This window comes from Gorilla gorilla, chromosome 1, assembly GCF_029281585.2.
Source record: "Gorilla gorilla gorilla isolate KB3781 chromosome 1, NHGRI_mGorGor1-v2.1_pri, whole genome shotgun sequence".
Lineage (NCBI taxonomy): Eukaryota > Metazoa > Chordata > Mammalia > Primates > Hominidae > Gorilla > Gorilla gorilla.
This window is the reverse complement of record NC_073224.2, coordinates 211,358,737-211,378,516: the sequence shown is the minus strand read 5'-3', so window position 1 is coordinate 211,378,516 and position 19,780 is coordinate 211,358,737. Positions and strand designations below refer to the sequence as shown.

The 19,780-nt window shown below is 50.0% G+C and overlaps 1 protein-coding gene, 1 long non-coding RNA gene and 4 other non-coding genes across 8 annotated transcripts; 1 reads left to right on the top strand and 5 right to left on the bottom strand.

Moving 5' to 3' along the window:
- Positions 1-659: 659 nt before the first annotated feature.
- On the bottom strand, positions 660-11,764 carry LOC101127044 (uncharacterized). 2 transcript variants are annotated; one of them, XR_010131913.1, is made up of 7 exons: positions 11,663-11,764; positions 3,726-5,045; positions 3,233-3,365; positions 2,697-2,785; positions 2,077-2,116; positions 1,669-1,723; positions 660-804 (listed from the first exon to the last, which is right to left on the bottom strand). It is a non-coding gene; the product is annotated as an uncharacterized lncRNA (long non-coding RNA). The 2 variants fall into 2 exon arrangements; XR_008680431.2 differs by lacking the exons at positions 660-804; positions 1,669-1,723 and having other exon boundaries at positions 1,737-2,116.
- Positions 875-949, bottom strand: LOC115932391 (small nucleolar RNA SNORD99). The gene has a single exon (XR_004068679.1). It is a non-coding gene; the product is annotated as a small nucleolar RNA SNORD99 (small nucleolar RNA).
- Positions 1,899-2,028, bottom strand: LOC115932357 (small nucleolar RNA SNORA61). Its single transcript, XR_004068645.2, has one exon. It is a non-coding gene; the product is annotated as a small nucleolar RNA SNORA61 (small nucleolar RNA).
- On the bottom strand, positions 2,518-2,649 carry LOC115932349 (small nucleolar RNA SNORA44). Its single transcript, XR_004068638.1, has one exon. It is a non-coding gene; the product is annotated as a small nucleolar RNA SNORA44 (small nucleolar RNA).
- On the bottom strand, positions 3,059-3,193 carry LOC115932321 (small nucleolar RNA SNORA16B/SNORA16A family). Its single transcript, XR_004068609.1, has one exon. It is a non-coding gene; the product is annotated as a small nucleolar RNA SNORA16B/SNORA16A family (small nucleolar RNA).
- A 2,668-nt stretch (positions 11,765-14,432) lies between the features above and the next one.
- Positions 14,433-18,840, top strand: RAB42 (RAB42, member RAS oncogene family). Of its 2 annotated transcripts, none has more exons than XM_055389550.2 (2): positions 14,433-14,912; positions 18,548-18,840. In XM_055389550.2, the coding sequence occupies exons 1-2, from the start codon at positions 14,680-14,682 to the stop codon at positions 18,633-18,635; spliced, it is 321 nt and encodes a 106-aa protein (XP_055245525.1). In that variant the 5' UTR covers positions 14,433-14,679; the 3' UTR covers positions 18,636-18,840. The 2 variants fall into 2 exon arrangements, with proteins under 2 accessions (XP_055245525.1, XP_018869348.2); XM_019013803.4 differs by lacking the exon at positions 18,548-18,840 and adding an exon at positions 15,859-16,400.
- Positions 18,841-19,780: the final 940 nt, after the last annotated feature.

The window sequence follows — 19,780 nt, the reverse complement described above, 5'->3', positions numbered from 1 at the left end:
TCCTGGACATAGGACAGTTTGGGATTACCCAAAACTGGGATGAGCAGCTTGGGATAATTCACACACTAAAGCCTGAGTTCAAGGTTTCTCAGTTGACAGGTAGGTATGTAAATCAAGGTTCTCTGGAGTATTTGTAGTACCTGCCATATTTGAGTCCTAACTTGGTGCAAGTCTGGCAGCTAGGTAGAAAAGGCACTCTAGCAGGTGTGGTAGGAGCACGCCCCAGAAGGTAGAATGTGGTGGGGTGTGATGGAACAGGCCAGTTGGCCTAAGAATTAGTACTTGCTCTAATAATGGGTTTCATCTATTTTCATGAGTTGCAGCATCTGCATATACAAGGCCTGGATCACTTTAGGATCAATATTTTGATACGGGAGAAGGCAGCTCAGAAAGGATTAAGGAAGATAGCTCAAAGCCAAAGCAGACCTCCGTGTGAACTTTATACTGCTCACTTCCGTGTTTCCCAAGTAAATGGGGAAACTGTCCAACCTTGTCATGTGTTGGGGCTTACTGCTTGAGGCAAAGCATTCATCCTACATCATAAAAAATCTCCAAAGATCTCTTTAAGGGCTGGGCATGGTGGCTCACTTTGGGAGATGGATTGCTTGAGCTCGGGAAGAGACCAGATTGGTCTCTACAAAAAAATACAAACACAAATATACTTTTATTAGTCTTTATTCTTCTTTTATTTATTGATCACCGCTGAAGTTCAGTAGCACACTGCATAATTTTTTGCATTAGCATGCTGTTGTTTCTACCTAAAATGACCGGGGTCCTTGCCTTCTGCTTCCCATAGAGATTGTCCTGCAAAGGAAGTGTAAAAGCCATTGTGTTAGTAATTCCCAGATTTCCCCCACCCAGACATTTTCCTAGGAGCTGGTCTCAGTCCCATATCCGCATTTTCTCATCCATGGATGTCCACTCAAATTAGGTTTCATCCTGGACCAGTCATTCTAAATACAGTGTGTGCTACATGGAACCCCTTGTTTCTACCCCACTCTCAACTCTCCCTGATGCTGAGAGACGTCCTACCAAAGAATGCATCATGAGCTCCAGCCACCACTGAACATTTGTGGCTACCAGGCCTTGTGGCCCACGGTGCCCTCTGATGCCTTCAATGCATTTTAGGGTGGGCAAATCATGCTCTAACCATCTTTGCCCTCTGGTAATGAACAGCTAACGGCACACGAGGGAGGCCAAATGTAAATGTTACTAAGATGCTAAGACTTTCTGGCCCGGCACAGTGGTTCACGCCTGTAATCCCAGCACTTTGGTAGGCCAAGGCAGGCAGATCACTTGGGGTCAGGAGTTCAAGACTGCCCTGGGCAACGTGGTGAAACCCTGTCTCTACTAAAAATACAAAAATTAGCCAGACATAGTGGTGCGTGCTTATAGTCCCAGCTACTCAGGAGACTGAGGCAGGAGAATCACTTGAACCTGGGAGGCAATTAGCCAAGATTGCGCCACTGCACTCCAGCCTGGGTGACAGAAAGACCCTGTCTCAAAAAAAAAAAAAAAAAAAAAAAAAAAAGCTGTAACTTTGACACAGACCTAAATAACCTTATAGTTCTATTAGGTTGACTACTTAGGACAGGATCCCAGATAGTTGAGCACTACCTGCAGCTACACACCAAGTTGTGACAAAGCTTTGGGTAGTCACTAACTTACCCAACTCCATAGGTCCATAGTCACAAATGAGGACAGCTTTACATGTAACATGAATCTAAAAGAAAAAAACACCACCCTTAATTAAGAGGCAAGGAAGCTATGACAGATCCCTCCCAAATGCAGTAATAGGTCAGCTATTACTATACCAACCTCCAGAGCCTCACACACATCCTTCCCTTAGCCTAAGATTATATTTCGTTTTACAATTTCAGAGATCCAACCATCTCTGAACCTGTCTGAAACTAGCCCACATGCCATATACCAGATGACAACATTTAGGCCAGCTTCACTATTACTTTTCCTCCTTTTACGACCACCAAGACCAGTGTTCAGATCCGATGGGAAAGGGATCAGGAGGATTACGCTGATCAACTTTACCTTAAAGCACAGCTCCAGAAACAAGCTCACCTCCTCAGTATCACACACTGCCAGGAAACTTGGGGGCAACCTGCAGAACAAAAAGCTTAGTGTGAAAACTAAACTGGCCAGGAGCGGTGGCTCATGCCTGTAATCCCAGCACTTTGGAAGGGGAGGCCGAGTCGGGCGGATCACCTGAGGTCAGAAGTTCGAGACCCATCCAGCCAACATGGTGAAAACCATCTCTACTAAAAATACAAGAAAATTAGCTGGGTGTGATGGTGGGCACCTGTAATCCCAGCTACTCGGGAGGATGAGGCAGGAGAGCCGCTTGAACCCGGGAGGCAGAGGTTGCCGTAAGCCGAGATCATGCCACTGCACTCCAGCAGCCTGGGTGACAGAGCAAGACTCTGTCTCAAAAAAAACAAAAAACAAAAAAACCCATCTACATTGAAGTTCACACATGGAAGGCTTCCAGCCCTGGTCCTGAAACATTATAGGAAAGCTGAGTGGCAGCTTGCAGGTATTGTACTGACCTGCGCTGTCAAAGTCTTTCCAGGTTGCTCTTGCATGCAGTTGGAGATCCCATGGCTATGACCAGCCACAGCCCTTGGAAACATGCTGTTCTGTCCCACCAGGCAGCCCCCAGTCAGTCTCCAAAAGAAACCTACCAGGTCCCCTGCATTTCACATCACTGTCATGACCCCGGAAGTCCTCGATCACCAGAAAAATCACCTTCTGTCATCTTAAGAGTCTTCATCTGGACAGCAAAATGAGAACAACTGTCATGAACAATTTTATTGTTCCCATCATTTGGTCCTCAGAATGATACAAATCTGACCAGCCTTTGGTCCCAATACTGATGCCTTAAGCTATCAGTTAAGTTGTGTCACATCCCAGGTGGATTTTCCCAGTACGAGTCTTATGCTGGTTAACTGTACATGCAAACCTCCAACCGTTCTGCTGTTCTGTGGAAACAAGCCCATTTTCATAAAGGTCTCTGGCTACAGCTGAAAGATGGCAGGTACAATGGAACTGTATTTTCCCAAAATGTTGCAGATCAGTTACAACAAACAGAACGGCGACCGTCAAGGAAAACTGTCACTCTGGGCTCCTTTTTGACCACAGCAGCTATGCGGAAGCAGCTGCAGCTTCGATAAGGGCCAAGGGGCAATTCAGATCCCAGGGCGGCCGCCTAAAGCCTCACCTGTCCATTACTACCTGCTTAAGTACGCCGGAATCTCTGCAGACTAAATCAGTCATCCTGTAGGCCCCACTGCCCACGCTGTGCCAATATCTGGTGTGCTTTTTCTCAGTCTTGATGGGACCGTTTTATCCGCCTATCACAGGTAAGAGGTTTAGACCGATTAAGTTACCTCCTGAAGGTCGCTTAGTCACTTAGCGAGGCTGAAAGCAACAAGCTGGGATGCACGCAAGGGTCTGAATGCCTAAAACCCGTCCTTCTGAAAACCGTGTCTACCAGGGCGACCTCCAGAGGTCTCGCGCGTAGTCACCAGTCCCAAAATCACCTAGCTGGTAAATGTCACAGATTCAACTGGAGGCCATCCTGACACCAGCATGCGGCCTCCCCCTGAATTAAGACACTTCAGGCTCAGGGATTCATCCCCGCATCCCCCAGGAGACCGGTTCCCAAACCCCCACCCCTTCCGTAAACCCGGCCGCCTGCCTGCAATACTCACCTGTCAGCCCAGAGCGCAGCGTTGCGCAGTCCGCAGCGAGAGAAGGGCGCGGCCCCCGCGGGCTCCCGTCCCTCTCACTGCCGAGGGGGCCTTTCGGAGCTCGGGCCCACCGGGTGGGAAGGCCCGGCTCCTCCGTGCCACATTCACCACCATCTCGAGGCCGTGGGAGGAAAAACCCGGCGAGTGCGCGCTAGCAGCAGCGACTAGCGGGGAACGGCGCACAGTAAGGCAGGCAGACGCTTGCAACTAGTAAGACGACACCGGGCATGCGGCGGGGAGAAAGGGCGCTGAAGCCGCGAGCAAGAGCTTATATAGGCCGCCCCTCGCGGCCACACCCGACAGTAGGCCGCCCGCGTGGCGCACAGCTGCCTGGGAGTTGTAGTTTGCTCGCCCCGGGGTTGTCCGCGCGTCACCTCCCCAGCCCTACGCGCGTGTCCATCCCGAGCCCGCGAAGCGAGAACCGCCAGAGGCTTTCCTCCGAGCGGGAAGAAGCGCCTTCACCTTTCAGTGCCCGGCGCTGGGTCCACGCAGGAAGCCGACCCGCCTTGGCCTCTGGAGTTGTCTCTGGGATGTCTTTCAAAGTCTGGAAATGAACCCTGTGTGCTGGGAAAGGGCTCGCGCTCCGCTCCGAGCTCAGTGGGCGTGCGAGCGAGCAGCGCCTGAGTGGGTTTCGGGGAGGGGGTCATACTCCCCGAAAGGCGATTGCTTTATTCAAGGCTTGTCTCTTCCACTAATACGTAATTTTACTGAGCGCGTGCTATTTTAACTGTGTCTGATTATCTGATCTAGTTTTCATAAAAACCCTGTGTACGCTCTGTGGACAAATAAGGAAACTTAGGAATGGATCACACAGCTATCGCAAGCGAAGAGAGGACTGGAATTTGGAGCCCACCCCAGGCACCACACATAGCGCAATGTTTTGCCCATGGAATGAATAAGCCTCCGTATGAAAACTTAGTGGTGATTGCCGAGAATTAAACACCCATCCTGTGCCTAATCTATTAATTTTTATTCTTACATACACTTTTTTGTTTGAGACAGGGTCTTGTTCTGTTGCCCAGGCTGGAGTGCAGTGGCGTGATCAGGCTCGTTGCAGCCTCGACCAACTGGGCTCAAGCAATTCTCCCACCTCAGCCTCCCAGGTAGATGGGACTACAGGTGCGGGCCAACTTTCCTTGCTTACACTTTAAAAAGTAGGTACTACTGCCGGGCGCGGTTACTCACGCCTGTAATCCCAGCACTTTGGGAGGCCAAGGCGGGTGGATCACGAGGTCAGGAGATCGAGACCATCCTGGCTAACACGGCGAAACCCGGTCTCTACTAAAAAAAAATACAAAAAAAAATTAGCCGGGCGTGGTCGCGGGCGCCTGTAGTCCCAGCTACCCGGGAGGCTGAGGCAGGAGAATGGCGTGAACCCGGGAGGCGGAGCTTGCAGAGAGCCGAGATCGCGTCACTGCACTCTAGCCTGGGCAACAGAACGAGACTCTGTCTCAAAAAAATAAAATAAAATAAAAAGTAAGTGCTACTTTAGCAGGTCGTGGGGGCGCATGCCTGTGGTCCTGGACTCCTCTCTTTCTCTAACATCACATGTCCAAGCCATCAGCAACTCCTGTGTGCTCTACCTTTAAAATGTATCAATAATCTGTTTCTTACCCCTTCCACTGGTGTTACCCTAATCGTTGACCCAGATGATAGCAATAGTCTCTTATCTCCCAGATCCTGCTGTTGCTCCCGACAGTCTGGTCTCCACACGCCAGCCAGCCTTGCTAAAAGTTTTTAATTTTTGTGAAGTCTAAGAGTCAATTTTTTTTTTTGTAGTTTATGCTTTTTTTTTTTTTTGAGACGGAGTCTCGCTCTGTCGCCCAGGCTGGAGTGCAGTGGCGCCATCTCCGCTCACTGCAAGCTCCGCCTCCCGGGTTCACGCCATTCTCCTGCCTCAGCCTCCCAAGTAGCTGGGATTACAGGCGCCCGCCACCACGCCCGGCTAATTTTTTGTATTTTTAGTAGAGACAGGGTTTCCCCATGTTAGGCAGGATGGTCTCGATTTCCTGACCTCGTGATCCACCCGCCTCGGCCTCCCAAAGTGCTGGGATTACAGGCACGAGCCACCGCGCCCCGCCGTTTGTTTACGCTTTAAAAGCTTAATAATTAGGCTGGGCGCGGTGGCTCACACCTGTAATTCCAGCACTTTGGGAGTCCGAGGGGGCAGATAACCTGAGGCCAGGATTTCAAGTCCAGCCTAGCCAACATGGTGAAAACCCGTTTCTACTAAAAATACAAAAATTAGCTGGGCGTGGTGGCAGGCGCCTGTAATCCCAGCTACTTGGGAGGCTGAGGCAGGAGAATCGTTTGAACCCGGGAAGCGGAGGTTGAAGTGAGCCAAGATAGAGCCATTACACTCCAGCCTGGGCGACAAGAGCGAGACTCCGTCTCCAAAAAAAAAAGAAAAAAAGTAAAATTATTAAACTTTTTTTTTTTTGGAGATGAAGTCTCACTTTTTCGCCCAGGCTTGTGCAGTTTATTGTGTGTCAATTATGCCTCAATAAAGCTGTCAAAAAACCATTAAGAAAAAATGTATATCTCCCAGGCGCAGTAGCTCCCACCAATTCGGGAGGCCAAGGCAGGTGGATTACCTGACATCAGGAACTAGAGACCAGCCTGGCCAACATGACAAAACCCCATCTCTACTAAAAATACAAAAAAAAAAAAAAAATTACCCAGGCATGGTGACACTCATCTACAGTCCCAGCTACTTGGGAGGCTAAGGCATAAGAATCGCTTGAACCTGGGAGGCAGAGGTTGCAGTGAGCCAAGATCATACCACTGCACTCCAGCCTGGGTGATACAGCGAGACTCCCTCTCAAAAAATATATCTATATCTATCTATCTATATCTATGTGTGTATATATATATATAGAGAGAGAGAGAGATACATAGTATATTAAGGCAGATGCAGTGGATCACCTGTAGTCCAGCTACTTGGGAAGCTGAAACAGGAGGATCACTTCAGTCCAGGAGTTGGAGGTCAGCCTGGGCAACGAAGTGAGACCCTGCCTCTAAAAATAAATAAGGCCAGGCACAGTAACTCATGCCTGTAATCCCAGCACTTTGGGAGGCCAAGGCGGGTGGGTCAGGAGATCAGGAGTTCAAGACCAGCCTGGCCAAGATGGTGAAACCCCGTCTCTACTAAAAATACAAAAAATTAACCAGACGTGGTGGCGGGCGCCTATAATCCCAGCTACTCGGGAGGCTGAGGCAGAGGTTGCAGTGAACCGAGATCGTGCCACTGCATTCCAGTCTGGGCAACAGATCAATATTCCGTCTCAAAAATAATAATAAAATAAAGTAAGTAAATAACATGTATTTTTTTAAACTTTTTTTTTTTTTTTTTTTTTTTTGAGACGGAGTTTCCCTCTTGTTGCCCAGGCTGGAGTACAATGGCACGATCTCGGCTCACTGCAACCTGTGCCTCCCAGGTTCAAGTGATTCTCCTGCCTCAGCCTCCTGAGTAGCTGGGATTACAGGCACCTGCCCCCAGGCCTGGCTAATTTTTTGTATTTTTAGTAGAGACGGGGGTTTCTCCATGTTGGTCAGGCTGGTCTTGAACTCCCGACCTCAGGTGACCCACCTGCCTTGGCCTCCCAAAGTGCTGGGATTACAGGCATGAGCCAGGCCTAAAAAATATTTATATCATGTTATTCACTTGCTCAGAAATCTCCCATGACTTCCCAACACACTTAGAATAAAAACGGCAATCTCCATAATGGTCTCCAAGGTCATACGTGATCAGGCTCCTCTTCCTTCCTGCCCTCATCACCCACCACTTGCTCCCTCACTCAGTCAGCTCCATCTTCCTGGACTCTTTGCTCTTCTTGAAGCACCCCAGGGCATTTGCTCTTGCCTGGAACTCGCCCCACCTGAATATCACAGACAATCACACTTCTTAAGCCTCACTTCCCCTGGGTTTCTGTCCACATGTCACCTCCTCAGGCCATCCTGTTTTGATACAGCACCCCTCCATCCTCCAACCTTCAAGTCACTGCCTGCTTGATTGTTATTTACAGCACTTAGTGCTTCCTGACATGGTATTATATATGTATTTTGTTTTCTGTTTTCCCTATTAGAATGTGAGCATCCCAAGAGAGCTGGAATTTTGTCTTTTTTCCCTCCTACTGCTGTATAAATGCCTGGTACATAAAAGATGGCCAGCATTCTTGAAATAATCACCAAGTGGGCCGGGCGCGGTGGCTCACGCCTGTAATCCCAGCACTTTGGGAGGCTGAGGCGGGCAGAACACGAGGTCAGGAGAGCGAGACTATCCTGGCTAACACAGTGAAACCCCGTCTCTGCTAAAAAACAAACAAACAACAACAAAAAAAAACAGGCTGGGCGCAGTGGCTCAGGCCTGTAATCCCAGCACTTTGGGAGGCCAAGGCGGGCGGATCACCATCAGGCCTCCGAGCCCAAGCTAAGCCATCATATCCACTGTGACCTGCACATATACATCCAGATGGCCTGAAGCAACTGAAGATCCACAAAAGAAGTGAAAATAGCCTTAACTGATGACATTCCACCATTGTGATTTGTTTCTGCCCACCCTAACTGATCAATGTACTTTGTAATCTCCCCTACGCTTAAGAAGGTTCTTTGTAATTCTCCCCACCCTCGAGAATGTACTTTGTGAGATCCACCCCCTGCCCAGAAAACATTGCTCCAAACTCCACCACCTATCCCAAAACCTGTAAGAACTAATGATAATCCCACCACCCTTTGCTGACTCTCTTTTCGGACTCAGCCCGCCTGCACCCAGGTGAAATAAACAGCCTTGTTGCTCACACAAAGTCTGTTTGGTGGTCTCTTCACACAGACGCATGTGACATTCACGAGGTCAGGAGATTGAGACCATCCTGGCTAACACGGTGAAACCCCGTCTCTACTAAAAATGCAAAAAATTAGACAGGCGTGGTGGCTGGCGCCTGTAGTCCCAGCTACTCGGGAGGCTGAGGCAGGAGAATGGTGTGAACCTGGGAGGCGGAGCTTGCAGTGAGCCAAGATTGTGCCACCGCATTCCAGCCTGGGTAACAGAGGGAGACTCCATCTCGGAAAAATAAAATAAAATAAAAAAATTAATTAAAAAAAATTAGCCAGGCATGGTGGCACGCGCCTCCCAGCTACACGGGACACTGAGGCAGGAGAATCGCTTCAACCTGGGCGGAGGTTGCAGTGAGCCGAGATTGTGCCACTGCACTCCAGCCTGGGCAATAGAGTGAGACTCTATCTCAAAAAAAAAAAAAAAATCACCAAGTGAATGAATGAATGAATAAAACTTGGCTGAGGTCACACTGTAGCAGGACGAGCCGCAGAAAAAACCTCTCAGACACCGAGTTGTAGAAGGAAGGGCTTTATTCAGCTGGGAGCATCGGCAAACTACTGCCTTAAAATCCGAGCTCCCCAAATGCACAATTTCTGTCCTTTTTAAGGGCTCACAACACTGAAGATTTCACATGAAAGGGTCGTGATTGATTTGAGCAAGCAAGGGGTACTTGACAAGGGCTGCATGCACCGGTCATCAGAGAGAAACAGAACAGGGTAGGCAGTTTCACAATGTTCTTCTATACAATGTCTGGAATCTATGAATAACATCGGTTTCTAAGTCATGAGTTGATTTTTAACTACTAGGTTTAGGCCAGGCAGGCCCAGGTCCGGTTTTGGGCCTGGCGCTGGGCTGCCTGTCTTTGTTTCATTTCCTTTTTTTTTTTTTTTTTTTAAAAAAAACAGGTACTGAGTATAAAACAATATAAAACAATATGAGAGGGTCTCTCTCTTCCCTCATTTTCCCCCTTTGAGACTCTCACTTTTTATTAGTGGGAGTACTCACTCTTATTTTTGCTACTTATGTCTTTTTGTGCGATAGATAGATAGTGATTCATATAGTACACTTGTGCTGGAGCATTTTGGTGAACTAAGGTAGCGATGAAGCTTTTTATCATTTAAAGAAGTACAGGTAGCAAACAAGGGAGCAGTAAGCAGGTTTTTATTACTATTATAACTCCTATTATAAGAGTTTTAAATCTTCCTAGTGCTGGGAGCCACCTTCTAAACATGGCTTCAGGGTTGAATCCGTGCTACACTTGCACGGGTACATGTGCCAGTTTTGTTATGTCTTTAACTATGTCCTCAACTACTTGCCCCTGATCATCTATGTGTAGACAACAATTAGTAAAGTTAAATTTTCTTTTCTTTTTTTTTTTTTAAGAGACGGGGTTTCACTGTGTTAGCCAGGATGGTCTTGATCTCCTGACCTCCTGATCTGCCCACCTCGGCCTCCCAAAGTGCTGGGATTACAGGCGTGAGCCACCGCGCCCAGCCAATAAGGTTAAATTTTCTACAAATTCCTCCTTCAGCTGCTAGCAAGTAGTCAAGAGCTAGTCTATTTTGATAGATCGCATTTCTCATCAGAGTCTCTTGCCAGGCAAGAACAGTCAAGGCTTGACTGGTTTTATTAGTAATAATTTCTAAAACAGCTTGCAACCGTGTGATTCGGTTGAGCATGCAGATGGGGGTTCGATATCCTCATGAGCCATTTTGTGCCTAAGTGGCGGGTCTATAGTATTGTACGATTCTTTCAGGGGGCCATTCATTATTTTTCTAATCACCTATGGCTATGCTTCGTTTTTCGCGGGAAGCATAGACTGGGAAGCCTAGAAGTTTTTATGGGCAGTAAGAAGAAAGATGGCTTAATGGTGCTAATTACACAGCTACCTGTCCACTGATCAGGCAGCTTAGCATAAGCTCTGTGTCCACATATCCAGTATAACCTGGTGGGGGCCATCCAGTCCCGGTGGAATTCTGGGTGGGCCCAAACAGTCTGCAACTTTGGAAATTTACTGAATGGATTTCTTTCTGTGTAATTGGAATTCCACCATGTAACTGTTTTTGTGGTACCATTATACAGCTTTTGCCTAAGACAACTAAGCCGTCTTACAGGATGAGTGAATCCTTTTCCTTCTCTAGCTATGCAATACTGTCCAATAATTGAGACTTTCAGAACCCAAAAATTGTCAGGGTGGTTCTTTTGGGCTGGGAATTCATCAGGAACTGGGCCTGTGGGAACTAATTCTCGGGCTTCCCATGGCCATTGATCTCCTGTTACGGTTCTGCTACAAACATAACATGAAGTGACATTTAGAGACTGGGCTACATGCTCGGCTAATTTCAAAAACAAATTTTTAGTTTTTCCTGGAATCTCAGATACTGGCACATTTAGTTTATCATAGAAAGTCTGAAATACTGGTTCTGGAGAGCGTCTTTGAACCTCTCCTTTTATTAGGATGCTTACACTAGGATCTAGTCCTTTTCCATCAATGCCTAATGTTACATATTTTCCTTTATTCTACTTTGGGTCTGAGGGGTTTGTGATTATCAATTCTAAAGGGTTGCAGCTCCCACTCATGCAGGAGGGGCTGACTTTTCCTTTTTGGAGCCAAACAGGATCTTTTTAAATCTTCTTTCCAACTAGCCCAAATGACACAAGACCAGTATTGACACATCTCACATAAATATGATTTTTGACAAATGTACTTATTTTCTGCTGTGTAACTTTTTTCCCAATCTAGAGAACCGCATCCTATCCCATGCTGTTTACTATTAATAGCGGCACAGGCGTCAAATTTTAAGGTTACGTTTTTGGGGACCCCTCTTTCTTCTGTCCTAGCTATTACTTCACTTGTGTCACCTAGAAAAGGACCAGTCCTTAGTCTTACTTCAAAGACTGTGATCATGGGAGGTTCAGAGGGGTCATAGCACACGTCGGACTGGTCACTTCCTGGATTACATACTTTGTACTGAGTGTTATTATACGAACAGGTTCCTTTTGGAGTTCCTAGGCATTCATAATAACTATAAAATAATAGGACTGTAGCACTCTTTTGTCCTACCTCAGTGACCTGATGTATATACTGGGAACAGCCCTCAGTCTGAAGAAGGTCAGTTGAAGTTCTTACTGTACAAGTCCAAATTTTAAGGAAAATGAGTCCCGCGACGAGTTTCCTCATGCTTCGGCCGCGCGTGGACCAGTCAGCTTCCGGGTGTGACTGGAACAGGGCTTGCCGTCTTCTTCAGAGTCACTTTGCAGGGGTTGGCGAAGGTGCTTCCATCCACGTACAGCTCCCAGTCTACTGATGTTTAAGGGTGGTCTCGGAGGTTGGGCCTACTAGAATAGACTGAGTCCAACACCTCGACACAGTTTTCTCTCTATACAGGGTCTCTCTCTTCCCAGTAAGTGGCCGTAGGAACTACAACCCAGGTCTGTTTTTTGTGTGTGTGTGATGGAGTATCCGAAGTGCAATGGTGCAATCTAGGCTCAATGCAACCTCTGCCTCCCAGGTTCAAGTGATTCTCCTGCCTCAGCCTCCCAAGTAGCTGGGACTACAGGCGCGTGTCATCGCCCAGTTAATTTTTATATTTTTAGTAGAGACGGGGTTTCACCATGTTGGCCAGGATGGTCGTGACCTCCTGATCTGCCTACCTCAGCCTCCCAAAGTGCTGGGATTACAGGCGTGAGCCACCGCGCCCAACCCAACCCAGATATGTTCTAATGCAAGTAAAGATAACCTTAACTGCTGTGTCACGCGGCTCCTCCAGAACTACCCTGTGAGATTAGGTACCATGATTTGCCTGACTTAGCAGAAGAGGAAGCAGGGATCAGGGAAGGGAAATAACTTACCCTAGGTTACACAGTGAATCTGTGGCAGAAGTCATGGCAGAAGTCAGCTGACATCTGGATTTAACTGCAGTCAGAGGCAGACACATGATCCCAGCCCACAGCAGGAGCATCTGGGAAAGGGAGGAAGTTCAAGAAGCCAGATGCTGACAGTGCATTGCCCACGTGGGCTGACTGGAAAGGCCTCAGGGAGGGCTGGGGTCAGACTGCATTTCCAGCTGCTTCATGCCTCTCTGGATTCTCCTTTCTCCTCGACCTTCCCAGATCCCACTTATCCTTGGAGACTCAGCTTCAACATCAGCTGGGATGGGCTTCTCTGACCCTTTGGCTTCCCAAGTCCAGCTCTATCATGGTGTTTGACGGAATGAATGGATGGGTGAATGAACAGCACTTACCCACTTTCATTAATTCATCTAGCTATAAATATTTACTGAGCTTCTACTTTATTTTTTTTTGAGACGGAGTCTCGCTCTGTCACCCAGGCTGGAGTGCGGTGGCGTGATCTTGGCTCACTGCAACCTCCACCTCCCGGGTTCAAGTGATTCTCCTGCCTCAGCCTCCCAAGTAGCTGGGATTATAAGCACGTGCCACCATGCCCGACTAATTTTTGTATTTTTAGTAAAAACGGGGTTTCACCATGTTGGCCAGGCTGGTCTCGAACTCCTGACCTGAAGTGATCCACCCTCAGCCTCCAAATGTGCTGGGATCACAGGTGTGAGCCACTGCGCCTTGAGTTTCTACTTTATGCCAAGCGCTGAGTTAGGCCCTGAGGATACAATCATCAGCCCCTGCCCTCAAGGAGCCTGCAGCCTGGGAGAGAGACTGACATCAGAGATGGTCAGAAGTGCACGTGGGCCGGGCGTAGTACAGGTTCACACCTGTAATCCCAGCATCCCAGCACTTTGGGAGATGGAGGCAGGCGGATCACTTGAGGTCAGGAGTTCGAGACCACCTTGGCTAACATGGTGAAACCCCGTCTCTACTAAAAACACAAAAATTAGCTGGGCGTGGTGGTAGGTGCCTATAATCCCAGCTACTTGGGAGGCTGAGTTGGGAGGATGGCTTGGACCCAGGAGGTGGAGGTTGCAGTGAGCCGAGATTGTGCCACTGCACTCTAGCCTGGGCGACAGAGTGAGACTCCATCTCAAAAATAAATAAATAAATAAATAAAAACGAGACTAGAGAGACTAGAGTTGGCTGGAGCAACTGGAACTCCAGCCTCAGTGCCCTGGGTTTCCAGAAGGCCAGCCTGGAAAGGGTGGAGTAAACCTTGGAGGCTCATGTGCTGCCTCACCCTAGCCCCTCACCCAAGCAAAACTCAACCAGTGTCTTAGTGCTCGTGGGACCTGCTTTGTCCCCTTTTGTGGCATCAAAGGGGTGATGAAGGATGAGACAAACCTGGATGTGAGTCCCAACTCTGCTGTGTGACCTGAGACAAGCCGTGCCTCTGAGCCTCAGTCTCCTCAGCTCTAAGAGGGGCACTCCCATGGCCCTATCAAAGGGTTGCTGTCCACAAAACATGAACTGACCGTTGGCCTCATACATGTTAGTTGTCAAATCCACAGGCCAACTGCACTCCCTTTAGAATTGCAGTTGTCTGCGTCTGTCCTGCCTCCTCAACCAGACTGTGCCCAAGTTCCTTCTGGCGCCCTGGTGTCCAACTCAGACAGGCATTAGAGGAAGCCGTGGGGGCTGTTGAACGTTGAACCTGAACACTGAACTAGAGGCCCCAGGCCAGGGCTAATGAGGGCTCCAGGAAAGGGCTTCTGGGTGGAGAGGGAGCATCTACTAAGCAATCACTTCCAGAGTGGCCTTCCCGGGTCCAGCAGAGGGTTGGGCGCCAACTAGGGAACCCACAGCGGAGGCGGGGCGGGGGCGGGGGGGCGGTGTGGAGCGGGTAAGGGGGTGGGGCTGGAGATTAAGGAATGAGTGAGGTGGATGCTTCAGCGCTGTTAGTCTCCTCCCCATGCCCCTCCTCACTTCATCTAGTTTAGTCCCTTTATCCTGTGAAGTAGGGGTCATCATTAGCCCCCTTTTACAGAGGAGAGAATTGAGGCTTCGAGAGAGAGAAACTTGGCCAGGAGTTTCCACTCGGTCCGACGCCCTCGGTGCCCCGCCGGGGACGGTGGCTGGGCGCGGGGAGCAGGGGGCGGCGCCGGCGGGGCCCCGGGCAGGGGCGGGGTCGGGGCGCGGACAAAACGGCCGCGGGGCGGCGGGGTGGCGGACGCGGCCATGGAGGCCGAGGGCTGCCGCTACCAATTTCGGGTCGCGCTGCTGGGGGACGCGGCGGTGGGCAAGACGTCGCTGCTGCGGAGCTACGTGGCAGGCGCGCCTGGCGCCCCGGAGCCGGAGCCCGAGCCCGAGCCCACGGTGGGCGCCGAGTGCTACCGCCGCGCGCTGCAGCTGCGGGCAGGGCCGCGGGTCAAGCTGCAACTCTGGGACACCGCGGGCCACGAGCGCTTCAGGTGCGGGTAGCCGGGGCGCGGGAGGGACTTCTGGTGGGGGGCTCGGTGAGCGTGCGCTCGGCCACGGCAACTCCCGAGAGGCCAACTCAGAGGTCAGGCGGAGGGCGAGGTCCCTGCCCTGGGTCCCGCCCGGTCCACTGGGGCCAGACCCTCCCCTGCTCGGAGTCATTTTTCCCACGAACACTGCGGGGTGGGTCGAGTCCCAGAGACCAGGAACATCCCTGGCTTTGAGCTCTGGACTCTGGAGAGATGCTGAGTGATACTGGCCCCGGGTGCTGAGAGCTCAGCGGAACAGAGCGGGAAGTGTGGAGGAGATGTGGAAGGGAGAGAGGATCAGCAGGAGTTTGCCAGGAAGAGAACAGAGGAATGAAGACCTAGGTCAGGGCAGCACCAGGCCTTCTCCAGGAATGAGGGATTCAAGTCACGTTTGCTCCCTAACTGGAGCACCCAGACTTTTTTCTTTTTTTTTTTTTTTTGAGACGGAGTCTCGCTCTGTCGCCCAGGCTGGGGTGCAGGTGCGATCTCGGCTCACTGCAAGCTCCGCCTCCTGGGTTCACGCCATTCTCCTGCCTCAGCCTCCCAAGTAGCTGGGACTACAGGCGCCCGCCACCACGCCCAGCTAATTTTTTTGTATTTTCAGTAGAGACACGGGGTTTCACCGTGTTAGTCAGGATGGTCTGGATCTCCTGATTTCGTTATCCACATCCACCCGCCTGGGCCTCCCAAAGTGCTGGGATTACAGGCGTGAGCCACCGCACCCGGCCAGCACCCAGACTGTTAGGAGAGACACAGACACTGAGGCAGAGAACCACGGGGCCGTGTGAAGTGAGCCCTGTTGGGGTGTGAGGCATTCTGTGGATCCCAGGGGGAGGAGGTCCTGCCTCTGGGGGTGTCATGAAGGCATCAGCCTCTCCCAGCTTACCTCTCCACCTCCCTGCCTCCCCAGGTGCATCACCAGGTCCTTTTACCGGAATGTGGTGGGTGTCCTGCTGGTCTTTGATGTGACAAACAGGAAGTCCTTTGAACACATCCAAGACTGGCACCAGGAGGTCATGGCCACTCAGGGCCCAGACAAGGTCATCTTCCTGCTGGTTGGCCACAAGAGTGACCTGCAGAGCACCCGCTGTGTCTCAGCCCAGGAGGCTGAGGAGCTAGCTGCCTCCCTGGGCATGGCCTTCATGGAGACCTCGGCTAAAAACAACTGCAATGTGGACCTGGCCTTTGACACCCTCGCTGATGCTATCCAGCAGGCCCTGCAGCAGGGGGACATCAAGCTAGAAGAGGGCTGGGGGGGTGTCCGGCTCATCCACAAGACCCAAATCCCCAGGTCTCCCAGCAGGAAGCAGCACCCAGGCCCATGCCAGTGTTGACTCTAGGAGAGAAAGGGTTAAAGCAGTCCCAGCCTTAGCCCACCTGGTGGGATGGGGAGTGTTAGTATCTCTCTGGAGGACAAATGACAGAAGGGTTCATATAAACAGTATCCTGACACAGTCATGCTTCCTGGATTTTGGAGTCGAGGCTTTCTACAGAAAAGAAAGTTCTGATGGCCAGGCATGGTGGCTCACGCCTGTAATCCTAGCATTTTTGGAGGCCAAGGACAGTGGATCACCTGAGGTCAGGAGTTTGAGACCAGCCTGGCCAACATGGTGAAACCCTGTCTATACTAAAAATACAAAAATTAGCCAAGCGTGGTGGTGCATGCCTGTAATCCCAGTTACTCCGGAGGCTAAGGCAGGAGAATTGCTTGAACCCGGGAGGCAGAGATTGCAGTGAGCCAAGACTGCACCACTGCACTCCAGCCTGGGCAACAGAGTGAGACTCTGTTTCAAAAAAAAAAAGAAAAGAAAAGAAAAGAAAGGCCTGAGAGACCAGATGTGCAACTTCCTGTCCTTGAGCCTCAGTGTCCCTATCTATCGATGGGGCTCATAAAAGATCCCACCTTGCAGGGAGGTGGTGACCACGAATGAGATAGTGGACAGGATGTGCTCACCCAGAGCCTGCCGCGCTGTGAATTGAATGACAAAAGCTCTCATTCCCACTCCCTTTTTCTTGGCTGCGATGTGGCCACTCTGGCAGCATTCCTGGGCTCAGACACTGAGAAGCCAGCGTCAGGAAGCTGCTGCATGGGCAAAGGCAGGGGCGGGGAATTCCAGGGGGAGCTTAGCTTGGAGGCTCCTTATGTCCTCAGGCTAAAATGATTCTGGGCATGGGATTAATATGTGACGTCAAACCCAGGGTTGCTGGCCAATGCCGCCCCCACCAGGCCCAGGGGCTGAAAAATGGATGTTGGAGGCTGGGATGAACATGAATGTGTAGCAACTATGTTGGGCACACAGTGGCCACTGTGATGAGCCACCAAGATCCCCCTTTCTGGCTGGGGAACCTATCAACCCTCTCCCCAGCTGCTGGAGTGCCACTGGATGATGGACTTCAGCTTGCCCCACTCTCTGGGAAAGGCCCTCCCTTCAGGGCAGCTCGTATCCAAAGTTCATCTCCTGGGTGGCCTTAAAGGCCTTTCCCTCTTGCCCCAGCTCTGGACAACTCTGAAAGTCAAAACCAACTTTATCAGTCTCTGTGGGCTTCATTGAGGACACTGTTGTGACCTCATAGCCAAGTTATCCCCTTGCCCAATCCTGCTTCCTTTTCTTCCCCAAACAGGTATCCATTTCAAGAATATCCTCTAATAAACATCTGCACAGTCATCTCCATCTCAGAATCTGCCTCCTGGTAACCTAACCTACGACGGGAACTGTTAGGCAGGGAATGTCCTGGGAGCAATTAGGGAAGGCTTCATGGAAGAGACACTGTTTATGTTAGGCCGAATCTCAGCAGGTGTAGGGCTTAGTGGGTATCATTGTACTGTAGCAAAAAGCACAGCCACTTTGCTGGGTGCAGTGGCTCATGCCTGTAATCCCAGCACTTTCGGAGGCCTAGGCAGGCAGTTCACTTGAGGTCGGGAGTTCGAGACCAGTATGGCCAACATGGCGAAACCCTGTCTATACTAAAAATACAAAAATTAGCTGGGTGTGGTGGCTCATGCCTGTAATCCCAGCACTTAGGAGGCTGAAGCATGAGAATTGCTTGAACCCAGGAGGCAGAGGTTGCAGCGAGCCACGATCCCACCACTGCACTCCAGCCCTCTAACTTGGGTGGCAGAGCAACACTCCGTCTCATAAAAAAAGAAAAAAGCATAGTCACTTAACTCTTTTGTGACCTTGAGCTAGTTACTTGGCCTCCTTGAGCCTCGGTTTCCTCCTCAGTCAGTAACATGAGACTGATAATCCCTCCCTCCTAGGGTTCTTAGAAGGTTTTCAGAATGAGTTTCTTAGCTTCCTCCCCATGGAGAGGGGGCTGAGGGGGGGTCTTCCTGTGCACTTGGTCCTGCCTCTTTTTTTTTTTTTAAACCCATAAAAATTCACCTGTTTTATTTTGTGGGGGGTGGGGACTATCCATTACCTCAGACATTTATATTTTATTTGTATTACAAACAATCCAGTTATACTTTTTTATTTCTAAATGTACAATAAATTACTGTTGACTGTAGTCACCCTGTTGTGCTATCAAATGTTAAATCTTATTCATTCTATTTAACTACATTTTTGGCTGGACTCGGTGGCTCACGCCTGTAATCCCAGCATTCTGAGAGCCGAGGCAGGCGGATCACCTGAAGTCAGGAGTTCGAGACCAGCCTGGCCAACATTGGTGAAACCCTGTCTCTACTAAAAACACAAAAATTAGCTGGACATGGTGGCGTGTGCCTGTAATCCCAGCTACCGCGGAGTCTGAGGCAGGAGAATCACTGGAACCTGGGAGGCAGAGGCTGCAGCGAGCTGACACCGCGCCACCGCACTCCAGCCTGGGCGATAGAGCGAGACTCCATCTCAAAAAACGAATAAATAAAAATAAAATAAAAATAAAAACTATGTTTTTGTACTCATTAGCCATACCCACTTCCCCCACCACTACCCTTCCCAGCCTCTGGTCACCATCATTCTACTCTATCTCCATGAGTTCAATTGTTTTAATTGTTAGCTCCCACAAGTAAGTGAGAATGTAAAAAGTTTGTCTTTCTGTGCCTGGCTTTTTTCACTTATAATTCCAGTTCCATCCATGTTGTTGCAAATGACCTGCCTCTTCTTTTTAAAACATCCTTATTCATCCTTGTGACAACGTGGTGAGGTTGGCACAATCATCCCCATTTCACATATAAGAAAGCTGGGGCCAGGAGAGGAAAATTACTTGCTTTAGGGTATCTTTTCATTCCTTCATCAGTTTTTTTTTTTTTTTTTTAGATACAGGTTCTCGCTCTGTTGCCCAGGCTGGAGTGCAGTGATGCAATCACACCTCACTGCAATGTCGACCTCCTGGGCTCAAGTGATCCTCCCACCTCAGCTTCCCAAGTAGCTGGGACTACAGGTGCACTTCACAAAGCTAACTTTTAAATTATTTGCAGAGACGGGGTCTCACTATGTTGCCCAGGCTGGTCTCACACTCCTGGCCTCAATCAATCCTCCTGCCTCAGCCTCCCAAAGTGCTGGGATTACAGGTGTGAGCCACTGTACCTGGTCTCCTTCATCAATTTTCTTTCTTTTTTTTGAGACAGAGTCTTGCTCTGTTGCCCAGGCTGGAGTGCAGTGGGGCGATTTCGTCTCACTCTCTGCCTCCTGGGTTCAAACAATTCTCCTGCCTCAGCCTCCCAAGAAGCTGGGACTACAGGTGTGTGTCACCACACCAGGCTAACTTTTGTATTTTCAGTGTTTCACCATGTTGGCCAGGCTGGTCTCGAACTCCCGAACTGAGGTACTCTGCCCACCTCGGCCTCCCAAAGTGCTGGGATTACAGGCATGAGCCACCGTGCCCGGTCCGTC

Excerpts from the sequence above, each read along its gene's own strand:
- RAB42 (XM_019013803.4), top strand. The coding sequence starts at position 14,680 with ATGGAGGCCGAGGGCTGCCGCTACCAATTTCGGGTCGCGCTGCTGGGG. Across the intron at positions 14,913-15,858 it reads GCGGGCCACGAGCGCTTCAG|GTGCATCACCAGGTCCTTTT; the intron begins GTGCGGGTAGCC and ends CTGCCTCCCCAG.